We start from the raw sequence: 13,069 nt of genomic DNA, 5'->3' as shown, positions 1-13,069 counted from the left end.
TGGCGGGGGTACTTTTATTTCTTCTGACCTGTCTTAATTGTGTTATGATATGATTTAATAGTACTGTATGGATATTTCCTATCTTATTTGGTCACACATTAGATCGGTAATAAAGCTGGAATTATGTTAGAAAATTACTCTGACAATCATAAGATGCTTAAACAATAATTTTGTGGTTTTTAACAATTTGCAGTGTTGTTGATCCCTGAGAATTTGTATCTCATATGATATCATTAACATAGCTTGACGCATCAGAGAAGGAGAATGCTTTCCTGAATATAGATCTGAATACTGGTCGTAGGTGAGCCTTATTTTGTAATCTCCTACATTACACTGAATAATAAAATCAAAAATCAAAAAACAAACTGTCACGTGTTGAAACAAACATTGTTTATTTCTCCGCCAGATACCAAGCTGTGATTTGAAAAGGAGATAAGTAGGCCATCCCGGGAGTGACCTAGCCTTGTATCTTATCTTTGTATTTCCACCAGTATCCAAATCTTTAAAATCTGAACTTTTCAAACTTCCAGAGGAGGCATCATGTACCCGGTGGGCCCGACATGATACGACATATCTTGACACGTCGGGGTTTGTCGGGATTTGTCGGGGTTTGTCAGGGTTTGACGGGGTTTGACGAGGTTTGACGGGGTTTGACGGGGTTTCCAGTTTGTCGAGCCTGGAGGTTTTTTTTTTTTTCTTTTTTTTTGAGTCTCCCAAAAAAAAGCCGAGACGGAGTCATCAAGCTTTACGTGGAAAAACACTATACAAGAAGGCCTCATGTAGCCGGTGGGCCCGAGGCAAAACCCCTCGACAAACCCCGTTTGTCGGGATATGTCGGGGTTTGTCGGGGTTTGTCGTGGTTTGTCGGGGTTTGTCGGGGTTTGTCGAGCCTGGAGGCTACATGATGCCTCAGAGGAATAGGTAATGTTCAATCCATAACACCAAGAACTTGTTACTTAGAACTTGTTAACTTGAATACTAGAACTTGTTAACTTAATACTAGAACTTGTTAACTTAATACTAGAACTTGTTAACTTAATACTACAACTTGTTAACTTAATACTAGAACTTATTACAAATTTAGTATTGTACAGTCCTCTGACACAGTCACGCTTGAGACACTGAAGTTCCTGATTAACTTATGTGTAGGGTAAAATTGTGTTAATTGTGGAAGTGTGTAGGTGAATGTTGCAGCCTGCAATTCATTTATTATCTATCACGGTTAACAAGTCTAATGTAATGGAGCTCATCGCTGTGTCCTCAAACTCACCAATAAACTTGGAATAATTAATAATTGCTTTAATTAAAATATGTCTTCTTATCGCATAAGTTTTCTTGTTATAGAAAATAACGCTCAAGGCTGGTTAAAAAGAAGATGTACACAGAACAGTAAATGTATTACGTTTCCTTTTATCATAATATGGTCCTAAGATAAAGCATAATTATAGCCTCTGAGGCCCTCTCTCAATATCCCCGGCCTAACTCCCACAGCAACTGATAAACCCATAGATAATTGCCGTGCATCATTGTAATTATAAATTAATCTTCATTAACAAGTACCGGGTATGTTAATCATTTTAGGGTACATGATATGCCCTAAAAATATTACCCTACTTTACCTCACTTTGCCTCACTTTGCCCCACTACAAGGCACGAGCTGTTTAGGATGGGTAGTGCTGTGTAACAAGCAGACCACTACACCTCACTTTACCTCACTTCAAGGCACGAGCTGTTTAGGATGGGTAGTGCTGTGTAACAAGCAGACCACTACACCTCACTTTACCTCACTTCAATGCACGAGCTGTATAGGGTGGGTAGTGCTGTGTGACAAGCAGACCACTACACCTCACTTTACCTCACTTCAAGGCACGAGCTGTTTAGGGTGGGTAGTGCTGTGTGACAAGCAGACCACTACACCTCACTTTACCTCACTTCAAGGCACGAGCTGTTTAGGATAGGTAGTGCTGTGTGACAAGCAGACCACTACACCTCCCTGTCACGTGATGTAGCACGTGACAGGGAGTTGCTTGATGGAGATCATACAATCTAATTAAGGAGCGGTCTTTGAGCCCTCAGTATCAATGTTACTTGATTCTTAGCCGGCGTCAGAATCCGTTACTATGTTACGAATCGCCCCTATTTCCCTCGTAAAGGTTGTACCTCAGCGTTGTTGTTTAAGGTCCTGCTTTATCATAATCAAATACAATCCTTTTTATTGACTGATGTTCACTACAGACTATTAAATGATCTGACTCTTATTTATTCCGTTATTGTACGTGTTCACTGCATGTTATAGTATGTTATAGTATGTTCACTGCATGTTTATAGTTAACCTGCTACGGCCCGTGCTTCTCAATCAGAAAGAAGTACTTTTAACTTGTACTCACTTTTAAGTGTGTTTTCACTGTAGAGAAGGAAAGTAAACTAATTGCCAATTAACCCACACACGCTGGTACGCGTACTTACTAAATGACACAAAAACCAGGTAACATTTAATGGCTAGTTTTGCGGGTGGTGTCCTGTGATTGGCTGCCCGCGTAAAGGGCGATCAGCTGCCAAACTTGCTGGGCAAAACAAGTCACGTGGGCAAAACAAGTCACGTGGGCAAAACAAGTCACGTGTTGTACATGTGGGTGAGGTGGTGCGTTTTAATTGGTCACCTGGGTGAAATGGTGCGTTTTAATTGGTGGGGTGTGTGTGTGAGAGTATTGGATAGTAGCGTGTAACGGTGAATTACAGCCCAAGCTCAGGACTATGGGCGTATTATCTAGATCTTGTAAACTTTTCGGGGTTAGAACAGCTTTATTCTTAAGTTCTATAATGGACGTTGAAACTTTTAGGGGGTTTTGCAAATATCGTATGTTTTCACTACATCAACGAGTAAAATCATCAAATTGACGTTTGCTTACTACTCCATAGTATCAAGTTTTTCAGATACTTCCTGGACTTTAAATTAGTGGAATTAACATGAGCACATATACAGCTTGATATATTAATATAGCTGAGTTTTAAACCTGGACATTGTAACACAAGTGTCAATGTGAACACCACTACAGGTAGTTAGTACTAAACTTAGTTTAAGTTCAGTCGTCTAATAATAACATACTGATACACATGATAATATATAACATACTAATGTACTAGTGAGTACACACGTGAAGCCTGTAACTTTTACAGAAATTAAGAGATCAGGCAAGTTTAAACTTCGTTCAGTGTGTAACTTTGAACTCAGAACTCTGACTCTATACAAAAACATATTGGTCGTTTCCCGGAATATTAATTGTACGGCTATTAAATTCTATACAACTTGCTGGGAATTCTCGGAATTCAGTTCGTCTGATGTTATGGTGTTATGTCTGATATAATTATGTCTGATATGATTATGTCTGATATGTTATGATGTTATCCGCTGTTTCCTTTATCGCAAAATTCCCTGCTGTTCCATTACAATAATGAGAATCTACTCTTTATTGTAATGGAACCTGAAAACTTTTAACATTCATCTGAAAAACTTTAAACTTAAACTTTAAACCTTTAAGTTTCTATATACCCGGCATCTCATCATTCTCTAATAATCATGACGGTCCGACAATCATACGACCATTATAATATAAACATACCTGATTATGCAAATATGAGCATACCTAATTATAGTCACATATTGTGACGTTATGTCAATAATGCGACATTTTATCCGACCCCTGCGCTGCTGGTTCAGTATTTCAATAATCAGCAGACCCCTCAACATTTGGTAATCTACCTTGATTCTAGAATGTACCCAACTCTGTGTACAGGTAGTAATCCTCCTCCAGATAAGGGAACTTATGAATCATATTGTGGGTATTTAAGGGAACATTACTAGTATGATCTGGGTATTTAGTATCTGTAATATTATTTAGGCAGTGTAATCAGCGTATTGTGCTCACGTCAGCTGTTTAGGTCAGAACCCTTCAATTATTAGCGTGAGAGTATCATGAGATCACTCTTTAGGGTGAGATCATAATTATTATTATTCGATAATAAAGTGATCCTTCAATTAAATACCACCACTAGATTATGTGCATTTTATGTGCATTATAACATTGACAGCAGTTAAATTTAGCCATGTAGAGTGAAGAGTCAGCAATCTGAAAACTTGTTTTACAGGTTTTACCAAAATAGATTTACATTTGAAAGTGATGTCAGATAAGCGGTGATCTGTGCTGAACAGTAAACACTAAACAGGCACAGAAGATTGTAAATTATACATGTTATCATGCTGGCTAGATGAGTTCTTACAGTTCGGTAACAGAACTAAATCACAAATAACTGTCTCAAATCGATTATATATCAGCATATTTTACGCAGAATATTACACAAATACTGATAACTGCGTACCATTGTAGATAACGCCTTGTCTACACTGAGCATCTTGAAAACATATTTTAAAACATGACGTCTGAAAACATGTTCTAAAGGTTTTACAAAAATAGATATTTATATTACGTAGAAAGTAATGCCAGATAAGCGGTGTGAGTATTATGTAGATTGATTTTATCAACTATTAGAACGACTCAGAATGTTATTATACTGACTACATACGCTGAGTTCTACCCGCTTTACCACGCTACTTAACTGATTACTGATTACTAATTACTAATTACTAATTACCTAACTGAGCACTACTCGCTCTGAACTTGTATAAATTGTTGGTGGTTATGAATCTGAGACAGTTCCCATCACACCTACCTACTACCAGGACAGTGTTACACGATTACTAATAACTAATAGTAATATCTACATAAACGGGGTTTAAAACTAAGCGTGGTTCTCTCTCTGAAATTTTGTGGAGCTTCATATTTACTGCCACCTTGTGTAATGATAAAGCTATAAAGGTTTAAATTGTGTGTGCTCCAAGTTTAAATACCACACTGTAGGAGGGCACCGCCCAATTCATCACAGAATATTATGGATTTATTTCGTCTTGGGGACTGATAAACACCAAGTTTGCAACTAGTTTATCTTGGGGACTGATAAACACCAAGTTTGCAACTAGTTTAACTTGGGGACTGATAAACACCACGTTTGCAACTAGTTTATCTCAGCATAGCTTATAACATACAGATTGAAAGTGTATCATAATGTTGTACTTGTAGTACACATCATGTACGATAACTCTGTTATTCTGTGCATGTAGTGGGTTAATTAATCAAAGCTAGCCTCATCCATATTATATTATACTATTTAATTATATTAAACTTATTACAACCCTAATAATTATATTGGATTCATGTTATTCTGACTCTGGCTACATTATATTACATTATATTACATTGTATTAAAGTTATTCTGACTCTAATTATATAATATTTAAATATTAAAACTAAAGATATTCTGTCGTCAACGACACGCCTCCCTGAAAAGCTCGCAAATATCTCCAACATTCTTGCACAACTGCACTTTGCAACATGACCTTCATAATGATCTCAACCGGCTTTTGTTCGATTTTACCATCATACCAGATCGCTTGTATTGGCGTTCCAATCTTGCAAAAAGTTGCGAGACAGTATTAACTGTGAGATGGACCTTCCAGGTTGTGACACTGCGAAACGTTAACTCTTAACTTTAACTAAATCTGGTATATGGGGGAAAAGTTAATACGAATTTAGATGCTAAATGCAGTTATGCCGTCGCTAAGTACAGCATTCTGTAATTTAATTAAGGCAGGAACAGATTTACCAGAGCATGGGTAGAAAAACCTTAACCTGGTGACCTAGTTGTCTGCACACTCAACTATGTACAACAGTTTCATCCTCTGTACTCACTTGGCCATCTCTGGAATTTAACCAGATGCTCGTAATGCCCAGTGGGCAAGGTGGCCCTGCCCTGGAGGAGATTAATCTATATAATCAGCACTAGATTACAAATTAAAGGTCTGATCACAATATTTACAACAAACTTCAGACCCCTAACTCAGACCCCTAACTCGGAGGTCTCCCCCTCAATTATACTATCACCGTGTACTTCTTAATTTAGTTAAACTTTATCACTAAATGTAGGGGGTATATAGTGTGACGCACGTGGCCCCACTGTGTCAGTATCCTGATTATGTAGTTACTGGTGTTGGGTAGGTAGTGTCCAAATTTAGGGTGATTTGTAAGAGGGGATTGTAACTGTGGCAGTACTACATAGTATCACCCGAATACTGATTTATCACCCTGGTTTTACCCAAATAGACAAGGTTCTACCTCTCTTATAATAATGACTTCGCAATTGCTGGTCTGGTATTCTCAAACCAAGACAGAGCGAGTCTTGCATCCTCCAATTCTACGACATCCATATTAAATGATAAACCTCTCAAACAACTGCTCTTACTGCTCCCCGCTCTCTGTCCTAGTTATAAACAATAACCCCCGATAAGTACCCAATTTGTTGGTTCTGCACGATCCCGCGCACTAATCAGGCTAATCACTGCACTGCACCGTATCTTCTATTGTACACCACCACCCCGGTTATTGAAACTTCACCCCAATTTCCCGTCCTAATGGCTCCCCTACCTAGTGTACACTACTGGTAGATAGTGATGCTGGTTACATATTATGAGACTGCTATATTTTAATATTTTGGCCTATGATCGGAAATGTGATTTACAGTAACTTACGGACCTTGCATAATAACTTTATATGCTTACTAATGATGAATGCTCACTGTAATTATATTTTATTCATGACGATGGATGGAGTGATGTTAATAACGGCTGTTATTTGACAAATGACAATTTATTACGCAATTTAAATAATTATGTATAACATACAACATGAATTATAACATATAATTTTACTTTAATGATAAAATGATTTGTCGCGGTCTAGATTGAAATGCCAGTCAATGAGAATTATTCACACGATCTCAGAGAAATTGTGCACACTTGTGTTACACGCAATATTCAGATCATGTAATAAGTTAAAATAAAACAATAGCACATTTAGTGTACTCCCAGTTGGGAACTTGTATAACGTGTTGTGCAGCTCAGCACTTGCAACACTTGCATGCCTTACTGAGACAGAGTAATCTTTAGCAAGTCTTACATGTTGCTGCTTATCAGTGTTCAATGAATTGGAGTTACTATCAGTTCCGTGCAGTTTCACAGTCATGTACCACCCACGTGCACAATTTACCACCCACGTGCACAATTTACCACCCACGTGCACAATTAACCACCCACGTGCACAATTTACCACCCACGTGGGCGTTGTACCATTCATGTTCAGGAGGAACGTGAGCAGTGCAGACAAATGAATCGTGTGGTGGACTAGGAGTACCTCATTACCACTCAAAACATTTATTTACTCATTTCACGGATTTATATTCATTGGTTAAACGATTAAAAGAATAAAAGATCAATATTTTGTTTGGACCAATGTCAAAAATATGATTGTTATCTTTCATGGTGTCAGATAAGATTAATATTACATTCATAGATCAGCAAATTAAAATACAGAAAAAGTGTTAATTTGTAGTTATCTCAGATGCAATATTTACAACGCAATAAACTAACAAATAACAATGATTGACGAACTGTTAATTTCAGCGACGGCCTCCAGAAAAGGCACTGATGGGGAGAGGATTGCAAACACCGCGGGAGGTAACTGCAGACACCATTCCATGAAGATAGAGTTGCACGTCGTTAATTCTCTCTCAAAAAGTTAGTTGTAGTCACTATTAGTTGTAGTCACTAGCTTAAAGTATAAAACATTTTAATACCCTGATGTTTTATGGAAATTTATATTGTTTTACCTACAGTGATGCTCTGGTAAGCTGTTTATCCATTGAACGCAAATGATGGAATTTTAATTTAAAGTATCTTAGTACATTCACGGGCTCAAATCATTAATTCGAAAAGTCGTAATTAAGCTAACAGCACTTCTCATTCACTTTTCATTCATCGACCGTGCACGTGGTTTCAAGACATCATTATGATTGGCTCCGTGGATATTGTTCACCACAAATTCATCAGCTAATTCAGTTACCATTTTCTCCATAAAATTACTAATTTCCGTAAATAATATAATATAATGTATAGTATGTTAGTATGTCCCACACAAATCCATTTAACTTTACCATATTCAGCATTCACAAAAATCACTAAGGCACTAAGTACCGTGCATTTTTCATTTCCTCACATTCCCCATCCTCCTCGCATTCTTCATTCCGACTCCTTACAGGCACATCTGATATCTTAGTAACCCTTACTCCTTATAGGCACGTCTGATATCTTAGTACCCCTTACTCCTTATAGGCACGTCTGATATCTTAGTACCCCTTACTCCTTATAGACACGTCTGATATCTTAGTAACCCTTACTCCTTATAGGCACGTCTGATATCTCAGAGAACGGTGCTAGCAGTGTGCCAGACCCTGGAGGGCAGGACCCGCCAATCGAGGACCCGGAAGAGGACCACTCGTCGAAGACAGACGTCCCGCAAGATAACTACGCCAATCACAACTACACCAGCGCGCTTGAAGACGACGCGAAGGTCGTACAAGTTTTAGATTCTTCGGCAGCTGCGGACAATAAGTCTAACACGGCGCGCAGCAGCCGCATATTAGCCTTATTGTTATTAACTCTCGTCTACATACTGAACTCTTAATGGACGGGGTGCTTGCTCGCGTGTTGCGACAAACTGCTATTTCTTCATGTTTTGCGCGCAGTTCAACAAGGTCCGCCACTGATCTGCTGGATCTGCAATTTAGTTAATGAAAGACTTGTCAACATCTCTCTAAATTGAACGAGAATGGTTTTTAGAGTGAGATAGATTTGTTCATCATCTAGTGCACAAATGCACAACATGCGAGTGCACAACATGCGTGTGCACGACGCACGTGCGTGTGCACGACGCACGTGCGTGACGCGCACCATTAAGGCCAGAGGGGGGGGTAAAATTGGTTTTTCCAGTTTTCACATATTTGATCAGAGCTGCTGGAGACGAACAAAAAGAAAAAAACCGGACCGAAATCTGAGTTTGCGTTTTTAAGATATCGCGCGCCAAATATTGAGGTTTACATGTAATTACGTGTAAAACTTAAACTTAAACTGTAAAAAGTTAAAAGTCCCTTATTTGAGAATACTGGCCACACCCAGAAGCTGAAACTTGGCACAGCTGTTCCTTGGGCTGTCACCCACAATTCTATTGTACAAAATTTTGATATTTGCCTCTGTTCTCGAAATATGAGGTTAACTTTACCCCAAATTCGACACTTTTCGAAAAATTGTCGAATTTGGGGTAAAGTTAACCTCATATTTCGAGAACAGAGGCAAATATCAAAATTTTGTACAATAGAATTGTGGGTGACAGCCCAAGGAACAACTGTGCCAAGTTTCAGCTTCTGGGTGTGGCCAGTATTCTCAACTAAGGGACTTTTAACTTTTTACAGTTTAAGTTTAAGTTTTACATGTAATTACATGTAAACCTCAATATTTGGCGCGCGATATCTTAAAAACGCAAGGTCAGATTTCGGTCCGGTTTTTTTCTTCTTGTTTGTCTCCAGCAGCTCTGATCAAATATGTGAAAACTGGAAAAACCAATTTTACCCCCCCCTCTGGCCTTAACAGAGCAAGACACTGTTGGGTGGAATGATATCTCGCATTGTTTGCATCTGCGCCCATCCCCGCTCTGTTAAGAGGAAAAAGGATTGTTTCTTCAGAGCAGCCTGATTATCTAGTCCCTTATTGTGACCTAGTCCCTTACTGTGGCCTAACTGCAGAGTTAGGAGAGCATGGTGGGCTTGCAGCCATTGCTTCAGACTCTTAGGCTATATTATATTTGTTTGCATCTCGTTGCTTGTTTATTTGAAACGTATTTGATTGTATCGTATGATGTACCTTCAATAATTTGTGTGGCGATTAATATGGTATTTGAATCTAGCTCCCAATAGTTGCTAAGCTGCAGTACTTAGTTGCTAAGCAGTAGTTGCTGCAGTATCTAGTTGCTAAGCTGCATGCAGTACCTTTCGGTGTGTCTTTTTGATTTAGTTTCATTTAGTAGACTTGTTATTTTTTTTCAATTCATGGCTCTTCTTTTCCTTAGTACCTCGTGCTTCTTCGTTAAATTGACTGTGTTCTGCTTGTAATAGTGAGATATCATTATATCCCTAACATTTGATACGAAAATTGAGAAAATTATCATTAAAGTTGTGTTGTTATCAGTTAGTTAATTAATTAATGCCAATTAATTAATTAATTAATATATCTCATTTATCTAGCAATACTACTAAGTTCGTTTTTAATCTAGGCCATCTCAATGATTGTTTTGTATTTGAAAATGATATGATAGTTCTACTATAATGATGATTATAATATATGCGTTATGAAGCTCGTTAATAAAAAAAAGATGTTTACCACTTGTTCGGCCATAGCCTGCTACATAGCTTGCTAGATAGCTTGCTAGATAGCCTGCTTCATAGCCTGCTAGATAGCTTGCTACATAGCCTGCTAGATAGCCTGCTTCATAGCCTGCTAGATAGCTTGCTAGATAGCTTGCTACATAGCCTGCTACATAGCCTACTAGATAGCCTACTATATAGAAATATAGCTTGATAGTTAGTCTGCTACATAGCCTGCTAGATAGCTTGCTACATAGCCTGCTACATAGCCTGCTAGATAGCTTGCTACATAGCCTGCTAGATAGCTTGCTACATAGCCTGCTAGATAGCTTGCTACATAGCTTGCTAGATAGCTTGCTACATAGCCTGCTACATAGCCTGCTATATACCTTGCTACATAGCATGCTAGATAGCCTGCTAGATAGCCTGCTATATACCTTGCTACATAGCATGCTAGATAGCCTGCTAGATAGCTTGCTACATAGCCTGCTAGATAGCTTGCTACATAGCCTGCTAGATAGCTTGCTACATAGCCTGCTAGATAGCTTGCTACATAGCCTGCTACATAGCCTGCTTCATAGCCTGCTAGATAGCTTGCTAGATAGTTTGCTAGATAGCTTGCTACATAGCCTGCTAGATAGCTTGCTACATAGCTTGCTAGATAGCTTGCTACATAGCATGCTAGATAGCTTGCTAGATAGTTTGCTACATAGCTTGCTACATAGCTTGCTACATAGCCTGCTAGATAGCTTGCTACATAGCCTGCTAGATAGCTTGCTACATAGCCTGCTAGATAGCTTGCTACATAGCCTGCTAGATAGCTTGCTAGATAGTTTGCTACATAGCCTGCTAGATAGCTTGCTACATAGCCTGCTAGATAGCCTGCTAAATAGTTTGCTAGATAGATTGCTACATAGCCTGCTACATAGCCTGCTACATAGCCTGCTAGATAGCTTGCTAGATAGCTTGCTAGATAGCTTGCTACATAGCCTGCTAGATAGCCTGCTAAATAGTCTGCTAGATAGTCTGCTACATAGCCTGCTAGGTAGTATGCTACATAGCTTGCTACAACTTTATATTTTTTAGAGTTACTATTTTTACAGTATAATGATGAATGATGATAGTGTTGGATAATTATTGGCACTCCGATCTCTTTGGTATTTTTTATAACATTTCGAGAAATTAACAATCTTTTATCTAGGCAGTTATCACAATAATTATTATATTTATAACAAAAGAATTGCGGATAAATTTCCGGCTTTAGACGACTAATTTTCTTGCTTAGAATTCGTCTTTGAGCGAGGTTGAATCACACTTAAAGCTAATATTTTGCAAGTTCTCAACAAACTTTTGCAACTTCAAAAAATACAGCACGCTAATAATAACCAAACTTTTATGTCTTCTCTCTGTCCGAAGCATAAGTACAAGTTAGAAAAGTTAAAACTTGCTGCTGCCCTGTTAGGATTACAAATTTAGAGGCTTTATCAGACCTAGCATTGAAAGGAACTCTACACACTGTTGCTATGTGAGACCCAGCTCAGTGAACCACACTAAATTTCCTAAGGGTGCACTACACCTTCTCTCCACTCAGCTCTCAACCAATCACAGATCAGTTACAAGGTAATGGACCAATCAGAAGGCTGGGATTTAGTCACGTGGTGAAGTAACGGACCAATCAGAAGGCTGGGATTTAGTCACGTTGGAGTCGCTTTGTGGGGGGATAAATCGTTAGATCTTGTAATATCCTGGTTCAGCTTTGTTTTCAGGTGAATGTTACAAAGTTGCTGGGTGGTTTTGTTTCCGGGGTTAGAACTCTTCTGTCAAATACAGTGTTCGTCAAGTGTGGTACTTTACCCAGAACACTGTCATATTGGATACTGTAACTATCATGGTACGTGTTGTAACACACCACAACCATGAACAGGACAGGAAGATGGAGGATGAAACAAGTTACAAGAGTCGTCTGGTTCATTTAATATCTCCTAAAAGATACAAGAGTCTTCTGGTTCAGTTAACATCTCCTAAAATATTTGGCATCATACATACTATCTTGCAATAACGGCATTCCTATTCAACCTCCTCCAATTCCAGCCTTGTACGCCATAAACTGACTGGCACTTACCAGAAATCTGCCAAACTGCAAGTCACGTGTCCAGCTGTTCTAGTCACGTGTTCTGTTTACAGTTAATATCCCTCGACCGTTACGTGTCCCCCTGTGTTTATCAAATATTATCAACTCATTTACCGTGTCATGTGACTTAGTATTGTAGTGGAACACCGAGCTATCATTCCTCTAACACGGGAATAACGGACTTTTATTCATTTATTCATGGTAAAAGTATGTAATGTGCTGTTGTGTACAGGGGGGCTGATCGTCTCAGTAACAGGGCTGTTTCATGTGTACAGTCTAGTGTAGATAGTAACTGACCACATCCTATACAGTTAACTTGTAATTCAGGGGGAGGGGGGAGTAGGGTCTACATTTTACTGACTATGACTGTGACTGTGACTGTGACTGTGACTGTGACTGTGACTGTGACTGTGACTGTGACTGTGACTGTGACTGTGACTGTGACTGTGACTGTGACTGTGACTGTGAATACTAACAGTGAAGACTAACAGTGAAGACTAACAGTGACTGCAGTAGCTGCGACTGTGACAAATCTTCCCATTTGGTTTGAAGTGATTTCTCTCTGGTTTGCATCTT

General features: G+C 38.8%; 1 protein-coding gene across 2 annotated transcripts in view; it reads left to right on the top strand.

Moving 5' to 3' along the window:
* Positions 1–8,882, top strand: part of LOC134820065 (uncharacterized) — a 29,825-nt gene extending 20,943 nt beyond the window's left edge. For both annotated transcript variants that reach the window (XM_063830290.1, XM_063830289.1), the window contains 2 exons: positions 7,571–7,684; positions 8,353–8,882. In XM_063830290.1, coding sequence (XP_063686360.1) covers positions 7,571–7,684; positions 8,353–8,630 — 392 coding nt within the window. In that variant the 3' untranslated portion in view covers positions 8,631–8,882. The remainder of the gene's footprint in view (positions 1–7,570; positions 7,685–8,352) is intronic.
* The last annotated feature ends 4,187 nt before the right edge of the window (positions 8,883–13,069 follow it).

The sequence above is a fragment of the Bolinopsis microptera genome, chromosome 8, assembly GCF_026151205.1.
Source record: "Bolinopsis microptera isolate Bmic1 chromosome 8, MBARI_Bmic_1.0, whole genome shotgun sequence".
Lineage (NCBI taxonomy): Eukaryota > Metazoa > Ctenophora > Tentaculata > Lobata > Bolinopsidae > Bolinopsis > Bolinopsis microptera.
The sequence above is the reverse complement of the archived record's forward strand: the minus strand, read 5'-3'. Positions and strand labels throughout refer to the sequence as shown.